This window comes from Pseudonaja textilis, chromosome 8 (genome assembly GCF_049901715.1).
Source record: "Pseudonaja textilis isolate UNSWEBS1 chromosome 8, rPseTex1.2, whole genome shotgun sequence".
NCBI classification, from domain to species: Eukaryota; Metazoa; Chordata; class Lepidosauria; order Squamata; family Elapidae; genus Pseudonaja; species Pseudonaja textilis.
Genome location: NC_141997.1, coordinates 52,602,247 through 52,621,666, shown reverse-complemented (window position 1 = coordinate 52,621,666; position 19,420 = coordinate 52,602,247). Strand labels below are relative to the sequence as shown.

Sequence of the window (19,420 nt, the reverse complement as noted above, 5' to 3'; positions counted from 1 at the left end):
AGGGACCCATAACGGGGTTGAGGACTGGGCTCCACTGCCCTGTGAAACTGGGCCTGATTGGGAAGCAATGCCTGGACAAGCCCGTAACGACCCTGAACAAGCAGGGACCTTCTCCTCCAAATGGAGGGGTGTGTGCGTGCATTTTTTTAAAAAATCTGCCAAGCTGCTTAAGAGTTGTTTCCATCAAAGAAACTGAACTGTCAGCACCACAGCAGAAGCTACCTGGAAACCACGTACACATTGCTACGTTTCATTGTGGGAAACTACAAGACCCGCTGACTAAACCTGACTTTCCTCTCACAAGCAGCAGGGGGTTCACCTGCGACCTGTTCCCTGTGCGTTGTGTTCAGGACCATTCCCAGCCTCTGAATACACGAACGCCCCAAAGGCGAAACCATCCCAACCAGCCCAAATCAAAGGCCTCACTTCCTAGAGCGCCTCTTTCACGCCTTGGAGGACCCTCGTGTCACTCGTCATCGAAGTTGGGCTGCCTTCAGTGGTGCCCATGGCCAGTCTAGGGAAGAGAAGGACCAGGGGAGACAGGATAATAGTCTTCCAATATTTGAGGGGCTGCCACAGAGAGGAGGAGGAAGGGGCCAAGCTATTGTGCAGCCGCCGCCAAAAAAGCCAATGCAATCCTAAGTTGCATTAACAGAGGGATACAATCGAGATCAAGGGAGGTACTAATACTACTCTGTAAAGCCTTAGTAAGGCCACACCTAGAGTACTACATCCAGTTTTGGTCACCACACTATAAACAAGAGGTTGAGACTCTAGAAAGAGTGCAGAGAAGAGCAACCAGGATAATTAGGGGACTGGAGGCCAAAACATACAATGAACGGCTGCAGGAACCGGGCCTGGCTAGTCTAGGGAAGAGAAGGACCAGGGGAGACAGGAGAGTGGTCTTCCAATATTTGAGGGGCTGCCACAAAGAGAAGGAGAGGGGGGTCAAGCTGTTTTCTAAACCAACTGAAGGCCAGACAAGGAACAATGGATGGAAACTGAACAAGGAGAAATTTAACCTGGAAATAAGGAGGAATTTTCTGACAGGGAGAACAATCAACCCATGGAGCAGAAGTTGCCCTCGGAAGTTGTGGGAGCGCCATCACTTGAGACCTTCAAGAGGAGATTGGACTGCCATCTGTCAGAAATCGTGTAGGATCTCCCACTTGGGCAGTGGGTTGGACCAGATGACCTATAAGATCCCTTCTAACTCTGATTATCTGTTTATCTGCTTCCTTGAAATTGGGTAGCAAGAAGGAATCATGGATTTAATTCAAGACACTCCAACCCACATCTCTGGCAAACAGAACCGCTTCAGAGGATGGTGAACACGCATGGGATGAGATGCATCCGTGTGTAAATGGGCTGACATTTTTAGGAATTTAACAGCCTCACACCTTCTGGAGAGGGTCTCACAGAAATGACCTAAATCAGGGGTTTTGAAACTTGACAACTTTAAGCCTTGTGAGCATCAACTCCCAGATTTCCTCCTCCAGTCATGTTAGCTCAGGAATTCTGGGAGTTGAAGTCCACAAGTCTTAAAGTTGCCCAGTTTCGAGACCCTTGGCTTAAATCATTATATTCTTAAAGTCCAGTTTTACTGGAGGGTCCATGTGGAATATAGTCCTGGAAACAGCCAAAATATTCCACCTGGGAGACTGACACTTCCTCCATCCAAGTGCTTTGGGTACGTCCTTCCTTAAGTAACCAAAACCCTTTCCATCCCAACATAAATCTCTCCAGACACGTAGTATGACAGGTCTCAAATGACAGAGGGACCCTCCTCCCCTTGGCCAGAAAGGAGATCCGGACTGGTCCTGTTGGGCTTAGCCTGCGTTTGAGACGGGCCCTGGCAGAGAATTTCTGGAGAAAGGCACAGAGAGCTCAGAACCCACTTTCACACAGAACCAAAGCCCTATTTTTGTCTACGGAGATTCTCAGCCACGGTTGTTCCAAAAGGAAGCTGGACTTTCTTGGCTCAGTCGAGACCCCCAAAAGCCCAGTCGCATTTCCTAAAAAGCACCTCTGGGACGAAGCCCTACCTGGATCGAAATCTCAAGAGGACAGTCTCAACCTCAGAGGGCAGCTGAGGAACCGTCTGCTTCGTCCTGCATTGGAGCTACTCTAAAATACATCAAACGCCCCACCCCCCCACCCCCCACTCCATGGAGGGAAAGGCTGGGAATTCTAACTGGCTCCTGTCCTGAACAGAGATAGGGAAGACAAAGGTAGCTGCAGTCGGAATAGAGCTGGAAGGGTCCTTGGAGGCCATCTAGTCCAACCCCCTGCTGAAGCAGGAGACCTTATACAATTTGAGACAAGCGGCTGTCCAGTCTCTTCTTCAAAATCTCCGGGGACGGAGCACCCATAACTTCTGAAGGCGACTTCCACTCAACTGATTCAGGGGAACATCGTTCTGCAGGGACGAGCCCTTCCGTCAATTTCAGCTTTTAACACACCCAGTGACGGTAAAGGGGGGGAGGGGGGGGAGGGGAGAGCCAAATCCACCCCTTCATAAAACAAAAGCACTGCACGGACTCGGGTTTATGACCGTACTAGCTCGATACCCGTCCTTCGCTACGAAACTAGGTGGTCGGGCTTAGTTTTTGGGGAGGAAAAGAAAGAAAAGTCTGCCTCTGCCTCCCAGCATCCATCGGTATTCACCTGGCTAGCGTCCTGTCAGTGTGTGAGAGAGTTGAGGGCTGTTTGGAAACTGAAAGAGTATTTTCTGGTTGAGCAAGGAGACAGCAAGGAGCCTGGCTTAGCTCAACTGTCCTGTACTAAAGCTGCTTGGTGCTGTGAAAGTGAAAGTGAAACTCCTCTCCTCTGCTTTTGTGTTTTGACTTTGGAAGAGATTTCTTTTCAGGTGGGGAGGGGGAGTAGAACTCCTTAGCATCAGAGCGTGTTATATATTATATTATATTATATTATATTATATTATATTATATTATATTATATTATATTATATTATATTATATTATATTATCATATCATATCATATCATATCATATCATATCATATCATATCATATCATATTAGGAAATACTAATGCTCTGGTGGCTATTTCAAAAAATTCTCAGTGGGCACCTAGAAGCCAAGAGGAACATACGTGCCAAATTTGAAGTTTGTAGGCTTTACGGTTCTGGAGATTCTGTGATGATGCGTGAAGGGGAGTTCGCTTTTATATATATATAGAATTCTGCATGCATTCCTCCTAGGCTTAATATTATGTATCCTCGTGTATTTTAATACTGTATAAGCCATGCATTCAATCAGAGCTCTTGACTGATTCCTTGTCTGTGTAAACCAGACTTAATCAAGCACAGCTTTCATTATCTCTGACCACACCAGGCAAGGGTGGCAGGGCCTGGCATCACTTGTGGCTCAAACTGGGACAGAAGGCAGCCTCTCCAGGACACCCAGATGAGCTACTCCCAGGGTGGATAAAAATGGATGATTTTGTTTTTTTAAAAAAATAAAAAATGGTTTTTTAAAAATTTAAATTGGATTTTTTTTTATTTTTATCAAATTTATTTTAATAAAATGCTTTTGGAATAAAAATCTATCTTTCTATTTAAGATACATTAATAATTTAGTTTATTCAGCATGAAATGGAGCTTAATTATGTAGCGTGAGGCTGTGCATATTCTGCAATATTTACATTTTTGGTCAACCCACTCAATGAATCCAAGCTCTGCAAGCTGAGGTAACAAGCCCTGCATTGATGCATTCACGCAATTTCGCAGCAGAGATGACGGTTGCTTTTTAAAAATTATGATTTAAATCCAGTTGATTTAAATCGAGCCTTTTTACAGTGATTTAAATCATGATTTAAATTGAGTTGACTGAAACCGAGTCCTCCCTGGCCGGCTACTCCGGCTCTTCCTTCCCTGCCCCATTTGTTCGGCTCCATGGTGTCCTTTTCACGCTTTCTAAGGCCCCGTCTGCCCCCTAAGCTCACCAGTACTCCGAAGCCACCCAAGCGGAACTCCAGGATGTCTTTACATTCTCAGAAACCCTGGACCTATTCAGAGTCTTAAGACCTGGATTTCAAACAAGCCACAAATTCTGGTCCCCCCAACAATGGTCAGAGGGGGAAAACAAGGGTACCTTTTCGTCAGAGGAACCGGACGAACTGGACAGCAACGCTGCCTCCACGAAACCTCCTCGCTCCAGCAGGGAGTCGTATTTGATGCTCCTTTTCCTGCTTCTCTTCTCCTTGCTTCCCAGGTTTGGCTCCGCCTGGGTGACCCCCAGCACGCTGTCGCCACAAATGGAGGACTCAAAGAGGGGCTTCCCGTTCATGTATGTTTTAGTGATTTTCAGTTTAATTTCTGGCGAGCCGTTCTTGGCCGGCGTAGTGTTGGGGGGCGTGGCGGCTTCCCGGAGGTCCTGAGACTCGAAGCGCAGCTTGGCGTCCGGCGTCCCTGACTCCCCGTTGAAGACGCGGCAGGTGAGGTCCTGGAGCTTCTCCACGGGGATGAAGGGCAGGGCATCGCGGCCGTTGTATTTTGCCTTGACATCGTCCTGTAGTGTGGCAGAAAGGTGGCTCTTGCCCAGGTAAACAGAACACTCCCGGTTCACTTCGCAGCCGGGGGGCTTTCCGGGGGGGCTGCCCAGGATCTCGGGGACGGGTTTCATTTTGATGTGATTGGCACCTTTCTTGGGAAGCAACAGCGAGTTACTTTTGAAATCCATCACAGAGGTTTCCAGTTTATTGATATTTCTGCATAAATAAAGGAATAAAGCACAAAACCGTATTATTAGTTCCGGAGGACGGCTACTGAGCGTGTTTGGGGAGCCCAATATTACCAAAATAGGCTACCAAAACAATATAAACCAAACCCAACATTTGAGACAGATTCGGTGCTTGTAGCTCCTAAGATAAAATGTTCCCTACTTTTAAAAACCACATTGAATTCTCCTCGCTAATTCTCAGAAGGAGACCAGTAGGCACGTTGAAAGAAAGCGAGTACTAATGTTTTGCTCTTCTGCAGCCGTACAAATAAAAGAACAAGCAGAGGAGGAAGGTATTATTTTGAGCTGTTTTCTTGGAATTTTATTTTATTCCTATTCTGCCTGGGCAGAAGGACAGAGGGGGAAGAATACCGACTCATGCCAACCAGGCATTATTGTGGCCGGACAACTTTGCGGGAGGTGTTAAAACAAAGCCCATTAAGAAATACAGGAAAGAATCTAAGGCCTACAAAAACACAGGCGCTAAAGGACGATTACTAATAACAAGGCTCCATCTCAATCCATCCAAGGCACAAAAAAGCTACAAATAAACAAGAGGCAGATCTTGACAGGAAATTAAAGGATGTGGGATAGAAATGACTCATTCGTTTTCTCTCGTGCAAAAGCTACAAAAGTGCCAGTTGCAAACTAGCATCGGACTCAGCAACTGCGAGGATGTGGAGACCAGGCCGCCTGGTTAAAAGAGACGGCTCCCGGGTCTTCCACCCGCTTCGCAAGGAAAAAAAAAACCTCTGAGAAATCTTCATCCCAAGGAAGTGATTTACAAGAGGTTCTTCGGGATAAAATGACAAAGACAAATGGAAAAGATGCAAATGTAGAACGACTGAGCGACGGCTTCCATTTGGAATGTTGTGCGGATAGGCCTCGAGTTATGACTGGCTGGTGACACATCAGGTGAGTCACCTGATGGACTTACAGCTTGATCCACAAGCATAATGGGCAGGTCTCCATTAGGTCGAATGTGGAGGTGGTGCAGAATCCAGCATTGCAGGCAAACTCTGCCCACTGCCAGGAGTTCAATCCCGACCGGCTCCAAGTTTGACTCAGCCTTCCGAACTGGGTCAAATGAGGGCCCAGACTGTTGGAGGCAAGACACTGGCTCTGTAAACCGCTACGGGAGGGCTGTGAAGCACTGCAAAGCGGTATATAAGTCTAAGTGCTATTGCTACTATCCGTAATTGATAAATGCAATAAATGCCAGCTCGGGACTGAAAAGCATGGAGGCCGAACTTAAATTCTTTTTTTAATTTGTGAAAAGGCTCCCGCTGAATCCTTCCCTGTGTCTGTTTATCTCTACAAGGTGACCTCCCGGCATCAAAAGCAGAACGCCCGAGAATATCTATAACAAGAGAGGGTAATCGGGGGGTGGCCGTGCGAAGGAGCGCTGGCCAGGGGCTCTTCCTCCCTCCCCCCTCTGGGGCTTGCCGGATGGAGCCCGAGGGACGCCGTGGGTTGGAGCAGAAAGCAGGGCGCCAGATAACCAGGGCTGCCTACGGACAGCAAAGGGAGAGACACCAACCTTGAGAGATTTGGGTACGAATGTGTTTAAATTCATACAACACCATCAGCTAAGCATGCATGGCAGGTCGCCCAAACAGAAGGAAAGCTTGCAAATATCCCAGCAATGTTCAGACATGCCCACAAGCTTAAATAACACAAATAAGCACACATTTCTGAACGTGCAAATCCCCCGCAAACGGTCTCCCCAGATGAATTACCAACATCGGAAACACGATCACGGCAGAAGAAGAACCCTTGAATTGGAAATATGTGTACAAAGTCAAATAAAAATAATAATAATCCTAGCATGCAACTGTGATATTCTCTCGGTGTGTGACGTTTATGTACATGCATCATTTCGTACCTAGATTTACTAACAGGACATAACATGGAATTATATTGTTTTGCTGAGCTGCAACAGCTACATGCTGGAAAAGAAGAAAGGCAACTGCCTGAAAATCTTGACAAAGACACCCTGACCTGTCTTGACACACAGGCTCCCATTCTGTGGTATATTTATAGTAATTAAGGCTGATCTAACAAAATAGACATTAGGAAACGATTTAAACATTTATCTTTCAGCTACGCAATAAATCCAAGTTCACCCTTCCCGTTTAAAAATACAGCTTTGCACTTGATTCCTTCCCATGGAAAAGTTTTATTTTTATAAAGTTCCAAGCCTCCAATGTTTTTTTTTAAAAATAATACCGATGTTCACATGGGGATGCAATGAGCCATGATCCCTGCTTTCAGGATCAAAGTTCTGAAATTCCATTCAGCAGTTCACTCTGCACCCCCAATGATCCCCGGTCCTCATCAGGTAACCAGATCAATCCTTGTCATAAATCAGAAGAGGGCAACTGGTAGGCCCAGAAACTCTTTATGGGGACTCCACAGCTCTTTTGGAATACTAAATATTCCAAATATTTGGAGTATGTATGGAATATATATGGATAGCAAATTTGGAATACGCTATCCAAATCTGATGGTCGAAAACCTCTGGTGTAATTATCTTTACGACTGAAACAAGGAACTCACAGAAAACATCCTAAGTCCTAGAAACATACAAAAATGCACAGCGAGGGGGGAAAAAACCCTACAAAATGGCAGACCCCCCCCAAGAGCAAGCAATTGTTGATCGGACTGCCAGGCATTCATGAAGACCTCAGAAGGACCCCAAGAATCTCACCCTGCAATCGTTTTCACAATCCTACTTTTCAAGAAATAAATTGTGTGTACACAGACCGGGTCTGCAAGGTAAACAGAAACGTCTACCTAAAACTTAGGCTGTTGCAGCAAAAGCCCCTACAAACTTAACAGAGAAGATGGGAACCAAGAAACCAAAGCATAGACTTTATCTTTAGAGTTTATAAAATTTAGTCGTTTCCAAATTAGCCTAATAAAAATGGGCAGAGAGATTTGCTGTAATAATGGGGTAAGCCCAACTTCACAAATGAAGTTTTTCGCTCCTTTTTCGATTTAGTTGTAATGGTACATTGTTGTAAGTTCAGGACTGAAAACTGTGGAAGCTGAACTTAATTTTGTTTTTTTAATTTGTGAAAAGGCTCCTGTCGACCCTGGTAGCTGGACAGAAGGTTGAGTCTGTTTCAAAGAATGCCACATCGCTAACAATTAACCCATTCATTCGGCTCGCAGATGGACAACCTCTTCAGATCTCTTCTAATATATAAAGAGCAGCGTCTCCTTTGATTGCAAGCTAGACCCAAACAATTGAAGTTCATCTGCAGTGTGATTTTTTTCATTTGAAATCCAGGAATTAGTGCTCCAGGGTTGCCTTTTAAGGACAGGGAGCTGAAATGTAAAATATAAAGCTGTGTTCTCTAATTGTTGCAGCTACTGAATAGGTGGATATACCCCAGACTTCTAAGCTACGGCCATGTTGACTGGAGAATTAAGCCATGAAACGCTAATCTAAACCGTTTCAAAGAACAATGCAACGTGCAATTATGGGGGGTTTGCTGTTTTTTAAATTAGAGGTTCTAGGTTACCTGGATCCAATTACAACTCATACTGTTGTTGATGATAACTTATCCATAGGCTACTAACACTTCCCCAGAGCTTCTATAGGCAGATTTGGGCATCACGGGGTAAAATGCTTTGACCCGAGGGGCCGCAAATAGGTTGACTTTCAGAATGGGTCCAATATCTGGGACCCATTAACTCCTGTGAAGTTGAAATCTGGCTGGTTTGTTAAACGTTATAACATAAGCACGATAATAAAACAGCTCATGATCATCATACAAAATATCATTAAAAACATTTCCTGCGCTGATGTTTGACTGGGCTTTACAGGATCAACATGAGCTTCTTTCAAGCTAGACAACTCCATGGATCTACCCCAAAGCTGGACATTAGAAGCCCTGCTAATGTTTGTAACCGTTGAGGAAACTGGAAGTTATTTCTGAAACGGTAAGCCGAAGAGCCACAGGTCATCTAGCTAAAACGATATATTTGCACCAAAGTCAAATTCCGAGTCCAATCACAAAGAATTCTATTCTATTTCTATCCCATTCTAACTCACATTTCCATGCAATCAGTGTGAGAACAGCCACTGAACCCAACTCACTGCTTAGTACAGAACCCAAATTCAAGGGTCCCACCCAAATGGCTATCCAGGGTCTGCACACATCCAAAGAAAATGAAGCCCAACGTCTCTCTTGCAAAGTGGTCCCATAACTGAAGCCAAGCGTTCCGTAATATTCCACTGAAATCTGCTTCCCCATAACTTCAAAGCAAGCTCTGAGGCTCTACAATAAGAGTTCTGACCAACTTCTTGCAATATCTTTTCTCGTATAGGAAGAGTGTTGTAATATCCCAAGTGAACAGGCCCAACCCCTTCAATGTCTCTCCCTATGACTTAATTTCTCGTCCTCCTCAGAGCTTATTTGTTCTGCTAAATCCTTCAAGGCGATGCTTAGGGACAGATGAAATACTCCAGGGAAACACTGATCAGTGGAAAATACACTTATTCCCCATTATTTCTACTCGTGAACCCTAACATGGCCAAAACAGACCGGGCGTGGTGGAAGAAAGCAAAGGTGGGGCCAGATAGATGGTCGGAAGAATGAGATCCTAACCACCACAACTGGCATCACTGAGCAGTGGGGTCCACATGAGGTTTCACCTAATGACGCTTTGTTTAGCGACAAAAATTCTAATCCCAATCGGGCGCTAAGTGAAAACTCCTTGTACGGTGACACCTTTGATGCTTCTTGTTTCCTTACTGCAATTCATCTCTCTTCAACTTCATTCCAAGATTATCAGCCCACTAAGATTTTGTAAAAATTGTATTTGTCTTCTACATTACTGGCTATGCTGTCCAGATTTCTTCCTTCTGCTCTTTTATACCAGTTGTTAACAAAAAATACCGAAGAATGCGGGATTCAAGATGTGCCTGTACATTTATTTATCACCAAAGATGCCCAAGACGTAACTGTTGGGCCTTCCACTCAATACTTTTTCTCCAATTTTACAAGGCATCCTTGATAAGAGCTTTGGTATTCCCCCCCCCCACCCCCAAATCTCACCATTCTGCCCCCACTTAACTAGCCTGTTAATCAGTGTGTCCTCTAACGGGTTGCTTTGTCAAGGCATCTACAGCATTTCCATAATCTACTAAGGAAACAACCGGATCGAGAAATGAGGTAAGGTTGGCCTGAAAAGGTCTGTTCTTGGCAAGGTCATCGCCTGGCAATTCCTGAATTTACTCCGTGTCTTTAGGATCCACTCTAGAATTTTCTGTCTTATTGGGCTTTGCAGACAGGACTCGAATTGGGCTCCTCCAGCTCTTCGTGGCGACCGCTGCAGTTCCTCGGTTCTCTAGCCCCTCACCGGGTCTCAAATGTTCACTCAGCTTGACCCAGAAGACCCCTCCGTTTAATAGTATTAAAAACGGAGTGATCCGGGCCCAGTCCACAAAGGCGACAACGTTGTGTTGCCTGGGCACACTGACGCCACCCAGCATACTGGGCATCTACTGTATTTTCTGGATCTGTACTGTGCCTCGGTAGTTTATTATATGACTGTTTGATTATGTCCTCTTGAACTCTTGTAGCAGTGCAGATACGCTCCATACTATGGATATCTCAGCATTCACCTGGCCGTGGGAATTCGAGCTCATTCTCGACAGCTGTGGTCTTCCCTCTGTGGTACTAAGTTAAGGGACTGGACGTAATGAATTCTATTAAACAAAAGTAGCTTTCTATCTTAAAAAAGAAAAGGAAGGTAAAAATTACTGCCTATTTTTTCTTCCCTTTCTCAGAAATGTCATACCTTGGAGTAACAAAGCATATGTATCATAGGGCTGGAAGGGACCGTAGAGGTCTTCTAGTCCAACCCCTCCTCAAGGCAGAAGACCTTCAACCATCCCAATCAAACCGCCTCCTTCTGAAACCCTCCAGTGATGGTTCTCACGGTCTGCAAGCTTCTCCTTAGCTCCAGGTCGGATCCCTCTTGAAGGGAGCCTCCGTCCGTTACTTCCCATCCCGCCCTCTGGGGCTTGACCATTCATCACACGCTTTATCCCCCAGACTGAAGCGGACACAAAAGGACAGAAAAATGGAATTGCAAATGGAAGTGCACCTTTCTTAATCTTATTTTGCCTTTTAACCATTTTAGTTGTCTGTGTTATTTTAAGAAGTTTAGATGCATGGGGAATTCTGGGAGTCGAAGTCCGCAAGTCTGAAAGTTATCACGGTTAAGAACTCAGGTCTATTGTGGCAAAAAAAAAAAAAAAACAGGAGTCTGATTATTTGAAAATAGAAAATATAGAATAATAAGAGTTGGAAGGGACCTTGGAGGTCTTCTAGTCCAACCCCCTGCTTAGGCAGGAAACCCTACACCACTTCAGACAAATGGCTATCCAACATTTGAATAAGAGGGAATATATGGAAAAAAGACCTTAGATCTTCCTTTTACAATGCATTGCCTCAAATGAAGAGCATGTGTGCAACAAGGCAGAAACATGCACACCGTTGCAAAGGCTAAGTAACCAATACTGTGCAACACAGGCAATCAGGTTTGGCCTATCCATAAAGAAAAGAGATAAATATCAAATATGATTATGAACAGGAGACAGGATGACGGATTCCTGACAGCAGAAAAGTTGCCATTGCATCAAGTCAACTGAAGGTTTGTGGTAGTGGGTGACTCACAACTCTGAGCAACCGAAACAAATCTGTGCCAACCACATTCATTGGTATGTGAAACACGCTGTTTGCCAGGAGCAAATATTAAGGATGTGACAAAACGATTTCCAGTACTTACTGAGCCCCTGCCAATAATCCCCCCCCGCCCCGCCCTGGCTAATTCCCATAGGCATAAAATGGTGGGTTTTTTAAAAAAAAGATAAAAATGTGAAGCACCATGGGTTTTGGAGTCCTAGAGGGGAAACGCCTGGAGCACGATAGTCTCCATCAGCCAACCTGTCCATGGAAGACAATTAAGCAGCTTAACTTACCACCACAACTGAGGCCTAAATTTATGTTGCTAAGTGAGAAATTTGTTAAATGAGTTTTGCCCTGTTTTAAGACTTTTCTTGCCACCTTTGTTAAGTGAATCGCCCCACTTGTTAAATTGCAGTTAAGTGAATTTCCTTGGCTGTTTTCTTGCAAACATCTCATTACCCAAGTTAGATAACATCATCAGCTCTACAGAAAGGACTCCCTTTTAGCACTGATGATGTTACCTAGTTGGATCATGAAACGTCTGCAAGGAAACCGCCAAGCTCAGAGAGAAGCAAGGACCCCACAGTCCTTCTCTTCCTCCTTCTCCCTTCTAACAGTGATGATGTTACCTAGTTGGATCATGAAACGTCTGCAAGGAAACCGCCAAGCTCAGAGAGAAGCAAGGACCCCACAGTCCTTCTTCTCTTCCTCCTTCTCCCTTCTAACACGGATGATGTTACCTAGTTGGGTCATGAAATGTCTGCAAGGAAACCACCAAGCTCAGAGAGAAGCGAGGACTGTGCACTTCAACCCTTCAGCTACAAATATCCTTTATTGGGACATTTAGGACTACACAGACTGTAAAAAATTGGAAGACCTTGTCGCTTGATCCAAGGTCTCCAGATGAAGGGGCAAAAGGACTAGCAAAAATGAAATGAAATAAAATAATGCTACTCCCTCCCCAGATCAGAAAGGTTTTTAAACTCAGCCTCTACCGATGCTTTTTTAATTCAGGGACAAAAACCCTATTGAGCCTATTGAGGAAGGGGCGCGAGAACATCGATTTCCTTTTTCTGTGCAAACTCTGGGGAATAAATAAAAATGTCGGAACAAGCAAGGCAGACTTGGCATTTCTAGCACCAGAAAGCAAGCGTCGTTTAATAAATACAATCTGATGGGATGAATCCCATGATGAGATGCAAGCAACGGAAGGAGAAATTTTTTTAAAAAAACCTACCCAAAAAGAACTGACAGAAAAAAAAGGGGAGAAGTTGCAGTCCTCATCTTAGCAAACTGTCCAAATTTATGAATTACCTGCAAAAAAGGATAACTTACCACCCAGATCAAAGTCTGAGTGTTGCCCCTCCTGAAGTCACGTGACCGCATTTCAGCCGCTCAGCAACATGGCTGCATTTACCGCCATTTTAAGTGACATGACCACATTTTTAGAGAAAGCCAACACTTCTAATTTTTGGCACAGCAGAAAATGAGTTTACTTAATGTGATGTTCCTTTAACAGCCAGCGCAAAAAAAAAAAAAAAAAAGGTTTTAAAATCAGGTTTAGTCATGTTGACAATCCATTTTACGACCATTATGACACACAACCCTAATTGGCAGGCTCCATTAGGGTCACGGGATCTACCTGTATTTTTAATAATTCATTACTTTCTGCAAGGGAATAAAACCAGATTAACTCCACGGGATTGAAATAAGCGGATGGAATACATACAAAGGAACATAGGTAGTCCTTGACTTATGGCCACAACAAAACCCAAAATTTCTGTTGCTAAGCGAGGTAGTTGAGTTTCCCGTTTTATGAGCTGTCTTCTCACAGTTAAGTGAGTCATTGCAGTTAAGTTAGTGACATGGTTGTTAAGTGAACCTGGTTTCCCCGTTGACTGTGTTTGTCAGGCGGTCGCAAAAGGGGACGCTGCAACTGTCATAAATATGAGGCATTGCCGAGCGCCTGAATCTCAACCACAGGGATGACTGCAACAATTGTTAAGGGTGAAAAACCGCCACAAGTCACATATTTAGTGCCACTGTAACTCCGAACGGTCACTAAACGAATGGCCATTGAGTCGAGGACTACCTATAGAGCTGCTGGGGTGTATTGCCCACGGTTTCCAACCAGCAAGTATCTGTTTTTGCAAGAAGCCCCAGTGGAAGATATGAATTATCTTGACATCCTCGGGACACCGGTTGGTTCTGCCAGACAAATTCCTCTCAGGAAATTCCCAATTTATCTCACTGGAAACTTTCTCTTTCAGGGAGCAGAGGGACATATGCAACAAGTCAGACAGACTGATGCTTTAGGGACACCTAAGATGGGGGAACGGGAGCAGCAGCAGGAATGTTGGTTGCATGAATGGAGGAAGAATCAAGAGAAAAGACGCAATCTTGCTTAGGAAAACAGTCAGGAAATACCCATTTACTTTCTAAATCTCTAGGACCAGATAAACGGTAAACCGTGGCGACTTTAAGATGGGTGGACTTCAACTCCCAGAATTCCCCAGCCAGCTGTGCTATGCTGGGAAATTCTGGGAGTTGAAGTCCACCCACCTTGAAGTCGCCAAGGCGGCTAAAGAAACTTGATGATCTGCAGTTCATAAAAGAAATTAAAGCTTGAAAATCACGCAGTCAGTGTTAGTAATCAGGAAGGGTTAGTCAGAAACAAATCTTTTGAGGCCAACCGTATCTTATTTCTTGATTCCTTAGCAGATTGTGGGCGAGATGACAGGATAATTTATGGGACTATATATCGTCAATTCACAATCCACACAATCGGCCATCCCTGTAAAACTGAAGTACCATCAAACACGGCACCACACAATTCTATGTAGGGCCTTACGCTGTCCTGCACCATTTTTTAATTCATAATTTGGATGAGCTCATGGAGAAAAGGACTGCATGTGCTTAAATGATTCATAAGATGTGAATTGGACCTTGTGTCTTGTGTGTGAGACCAAACCACTAATTAAAGCAACGTATATTTTTTCAGGAATTTCCAAAAACCTAAAAAAATGCTGCTACTTGAGGGATCCAGGAGCCAAAGTTAACTCTTGAAGCAACAGCATCTTGATTTGCCAAACAAACCAACCAACCCTCCACAAAAACCCTCCTTACTGGGGAGAAGGGCAGCAGATGAATTTAATAAATAAACATAAATAAGTCGTCCTGTCTTACTGACTGGCACAGATTAATTCCAAATTGGTTTTTTTTTTTAAAAAAAAATGAACACAGATTTAATGTTTATCAAAAGTGGCGTGAGAAATCCAATTTTGATACGTAGAACAAAAAAAATTCACTCATTTAAAATGTTAATGGTAAGTTGATGGCCAAAATCGGCCCAATAAATATCAAGTCCTGGGGATAAAGCTGCCGGCTCTTTGTCAGGAGTTCTCTTACATGACCAACTGGAGGAGAGAAACTCCTGAGAGAACAAAAAGATGCCCTCGAGAGGTTTCTGGAACTTTTAGGGGCCCTTAAAGCCACCGGCCACAGGTTGGAGACACATCCCTCAATAAACAAAGGCTGGAACCACCGCATGGGCTTTGGGGTGGGGGTTTTTTTCCACACCTGTTAAAGCATTAAAGCAGAATTCACAAAGGGAAAGGGGGGGGAGGGGTTAGGTTTGTGTCTGTCCAGCACCGGGCAAAACCGGACTGGGGTTCTGAGCATCTCCTGGGGATCCAAAGGGTTGCAAAAGGGGGCCCGGAGGATCCGGGGCCTGCTGTCATAGCTACTCCAAGGAAAGGTTTATTGGAAGGGGGGGGCAGTCCAAAGGCGGAGAGTGTTTGGGTTCCCCCAGAGAGGCTCTTTTTCGGCCTGCCAGCCCCATCACTCCCTCGTGCACAAAGCAGCGCCCCCCCCCCAGCTCCCAGCAAGACGGGATGCTGCGGGCTCCGAAGGCCCCCTTGAAAGCAGCTGCGTCTCCTCCTCCGCCTCCGGGAACTCCATCTTGTCCCGCATCCCAGCCGCACAGGGGCCCTCGGAAGGATGCCAGCTGCCCCACCTCGGGATCAGGGAGACGGGTCCAGGACGGCCGAGCCCGTAGAAGGGCCTGGGGAAAGGGCCTTCCTGGGGAGGGGGGTCAACCACGGTGCCCCCTTCTGAGGCTGCTCCCCCTCCTTTTCCCTCAAGGGGGCCAGGGAGGAGGCGGGTCCGGCGCCCCCCCGAGCCTGCCCGCGGGGCTTCAGGCGGACCGGCCGGCCAGGCTCCACGCGCGGCCACCCGGGAGCGGCCCCGGCGCTGCGCCCCATCCATACAAAGGCGCGCAGCCCTCGCGGCTCTCCGGACGGTCGCTCGGCCGGAATCCCCCACGACACGCGCTTCGGTCTCGCCCCGGGGAAGGAGGAGGCAGGCGGGCGGGCAGGGACCCTCCTCCGCCTCCTCCCGCGGGGAAGAAGGAGGGAAGGAGCCACGCGGGAAGGCAGGCAGGCAGGGGGCGGCCGGGACGCAGCAGCCGCGCCGCCCCGGGGACCCTCCGCCCGCCCGCCCGCCCGCAGAGGGGACGAGGGATGGAGGAAGGGCGGCCGGCGGGGAGCCGCTTCCCCGGGAGAGGCGGAGGGCGCCGGGCCTGCCGCGCATCGCCTCTGCGCCCCCCCCGCCCGCCCGGGCCGCCCAAGAAAGAGCCGCTGCACGTGGCTGGGTCCCCTCGCTCGCCCCGCATCGCCCGGAGAACGGAGCCATCATGGCTTCCCGCCGCCCCCGGAGCCTCCCCGCCTTCCCGCCCAGCGCCCGCCCGCCCGCGCCCCGCCGCCGGGAAGGGAAGGGAGGGAGGGAGGGGCGCCTGCACTGACCTGGCTGCCGGGGGAGCCGCCTGGGCGGGAGGGCGGGCGGGCGGGAGGGGGCGCCTGGGGGCCGCCTGGCGCTGGGCCGGGCTGGGGTGCCGCTGCTCCGGCTGCCTCTCCGCCGCCGCCGCCCCGGCCGGCCGCCCAACCGCCCCGCGGACCCGCCTCCTCCTCCTCCTCCTCCTCCCGCTGCTCTTCGCCCGCCGAAACCAGCGCGAAAAATGCCCCGCGTTGATTGGCTGCCGGGCCGCCTTCGCGCCGCCGGACCCGCCGCGCCCCATTCAAACCCGCCGCCGCCGCCGAGCCCGGACCGATGGCCCCCGGGTGCCCCCCGGCTCCCTCCCGCCCCCGGCTCACCCCGCGTGCAGGGCCGCTTCTCCTGCTCCCGTTTCTCCGCCTGGAAGGGGCCGCGCCTCCTCCTCCTCCTGCAGGGAAAGAGCGCTGCCTGCCTGGGGGTCCCGCCTGCAGCGCCAGCCCCGGCCCGGTCAGCGCTTCTGGCCCCGCGGGAGCCCCGCATGGGCAGCCCCCTTCCTCCCCTCCCGGCACAAAGGGCCGCCTCTTGCACCACAAAGGCCCCGGAGAAGCCCCTGCTGCGCCCCCGCTCCTGCTGCAGAGCCTTCTGGCCTGGGGGCAGGGAAGAGGGAAGGGCCCGGCCTGGAGGGCCCCCCCGCCGGGCATGGGACCCCCCTCCTTCCTCCCAGCCTCTGGCCGGGCCTGCTCGGCCCCCAGAAGCAGCCCTGCTCAGCTCCGCCACAGCTGCCCCAGAGGCCCTGCAGGCGATTGTGGGGGGTCCGGACCCAAGTCCCAGCAGCCGCCCTTTGCAGGGAGGGCCCCCCAGGGTGGGGGATTCCGGGCACCCGGTTCTCCTCCTGGAAGGTTGTGGTCGCAAAGACCCCACCCCAGTCACGGGTGGGCTGGTTGTCCTGAAGAAGGAAGACCCAGGAAAACGGATGCTCCTTGGGACCCGATTTCAAAGGCCAGAAAGAAAGAAAGAGACAGACGGACATGGAAAGGGAAGCTGCAGGAGGGGCAGATAAAACCCCAGAAGAGGAAGAAGGCAATTGAGCGGAGATCCTGGCTGGGGGATCCAGGCAGGGAGGTGAGGGGCAGGCCTGGAAGCCAGGTGCCGTGGGCAGAGTTTTCGCACAGGTAGGCCTCGGCTTACGACCACAATGGAGTCCAAAATTTTTGTTGCTGGGTGAGAAATTCGTCCAGTGAGCATTGTTCCATTTTACGACTTCTCGTGCCACATCGTTAAATTGAATCGCTGCAGCTTTTAAACCCGTTTGGGAAGCGAATCTGGCTTCCCCGTGGATTTCCCTTACCAGAAAGTTGCAAAAAACGTGACCCTGGACATGCAACCCTCATAAATGTGAGTCGGTTGTCAAGCTTCCAAATGTAAACCTGCCATTCTTTTGGGGTAAGGGCACAGCTGCCCTCCCCAGGTGTCCTTGGGCTTTAATGGTTTTGGTTCGTTTGTTTGTTTTAATTACGGTATATGTGGATGGATATTTTGTAACTGTAAGCACCCCAGACTGGCCCTAGGATAAGATGAGCAGCCAATAACAATTATAAATGATAAATAATTATCTCCCTCGGAGAAATTGGCTGAATGCATACGTAAAATACCATGGAGGGGAAGAGAGGCATCTGTGCCAAAGGAGGGCTAGTCCTTCATCCTGGACTTCCCTTTTTCTGTGTGTCTCCATATCAGAGTCTTTATTTCCGCTTCCGACTTTCATAATCCAATCCTTAACTGTAATTTTATCTGAAGCCTCCAAAGTTTTGTTTCCATGGCAAATAAAGTAAATAAATAATTCACTTTTGGGTCAGTATGTGCTTTGATCAGCATGTTTGTCTTGAGTGCTATGTAAAACCAATCGTTGGTTTGCTACAATTTATTATTTCTGAAGCCAGTTGCAGCTCACTCAGCAGATAACAAATCATGGCTTCTTACGAGGCTTAAGAACCAGAGGCTTCATAGATGCATAGAGGGGCCTCTTTTCCTGTAATGACTTGGAACCAGGAATGCCTTCGCTTTTTCCTTTCTCCCAGGGTGCAAAGTACAAACTCACCACGAAAATCAGGATTCCCCTCCTACAGTCTCAGTGGCCTGCCTAGATTCTTTTAAATGGCTACAGTTTTTCTAGGCCATCTAAATTAATTGCAAAGCTTTTGAGTTATCTCTGGGTAGATAACAACAGAAGAAAAAAGAAGAAAGAAAAAAGAAAATTTTCTGCCTTAGGGGGGAGATTGACTGGCTTTCCTGTTGAAAAAGGGGATCACGTGAGCCCGGATGCTGCGACTGTCATCAACACGAGCCAGCTGCCCCGACACGTGAATTTTGGTCGTGTCACTACGGGGACGCTGCCACGGCCATTAAGTGTGAAAACTGACCCCAAACCCCTTTTCTCAATGCTGTGCTAACTTTAAATAGTCACTGAACAAAGGGTTGCAGGCCGAGGACCGCCTGCGGTGGGTCTTTGGGCTGGGCCCGTTGAGCCTAAGGCTGCCTTCGTGTCCCGATGCAGATCCTGGGCTGCCTTAAGAGACGGAGAGAGCGAGGGCCACCCCAGGAATCCTGCATCCCGTTCTGGTCCCCACATTACAAAAAAGATGTTGGGACTTTGGAAACAGTGCAAAGAAGAGCAACTAAGAGGATTACTATTATTACTGTTAACCTTCTCATCACTCCTTATCACCCATCCCCTCCCACTTGTGACTGTAGGACTGTAACTTGGTTGCTTGCATCCTTATGATTAATATTGACTATTGATTTGATTGCTTATTTGTACCCTATGACTATCATTTAAGTGTTGCACCTGATGATTCTTGATGAATATCTTTTATGTACACTGGGAGCATTTGCACCTAAGGCAAATTCCTTGGGTGTCCAATTACACCAGGCCAATAAAGGATTCTATTCTAATTCTGAAATGATTAAAGTCCTGGGGGCTAAAACATGATTGCAGGAATTGGATATGTTTAGAAGGATTAGGGGGACAGGATGGCAGCCTTCCAGTATCTGAGGGGCTCCAACAGAGAAGAGGGGGTTCACCTTTTCTCCAAGGCACCTGAAGGCAGGACAAGAAGCGACCTAGAACTAAGGAGGAATTTTCCTGGCATTGAGGACAATCGACCAGTGGAACTGCTTGCCGCAAGAAAGTTGTGGGTGCTCCA

General features: G+C 47.8%; 1 protein-coding gene across 2 annotated transcripts in view; it reads right to left on the bottom strand.

Moving 5' to 3' along the window:
- Nucleotides 1-16,406, bottom strand: part of NSD2 (nuclear receptor binding SET domain protein 2) — a 47,522-nt gene extending 31,116 nt beyond the window's left edge. Inside the window, exons 1-2 of one of the 2 annotated variants that reach the window (XM_087938101.1) lie at nt 16,250-16,406; nt 4,114-4,729 (exon numbers count right to left, since the gene is read on the bottom strand). In XM_087938101.1, coding sequence (XP_087794227.1) covers nt 4,114-4,701 — 588 coding nt within the window. In that variant the 5' untranslated portion in view covers nt 4,702-4,729; nt 16,250-16,406. The remainder of the gene's footprint in view (nt 1-4,113; nt 4,730-16,249) is intronic. The other variant, XM_026720448.2, reaches the window with a different exon arrangement.
- Nucleotides 16,407-19,420: the final 3,014 nt, after the last annotated feature.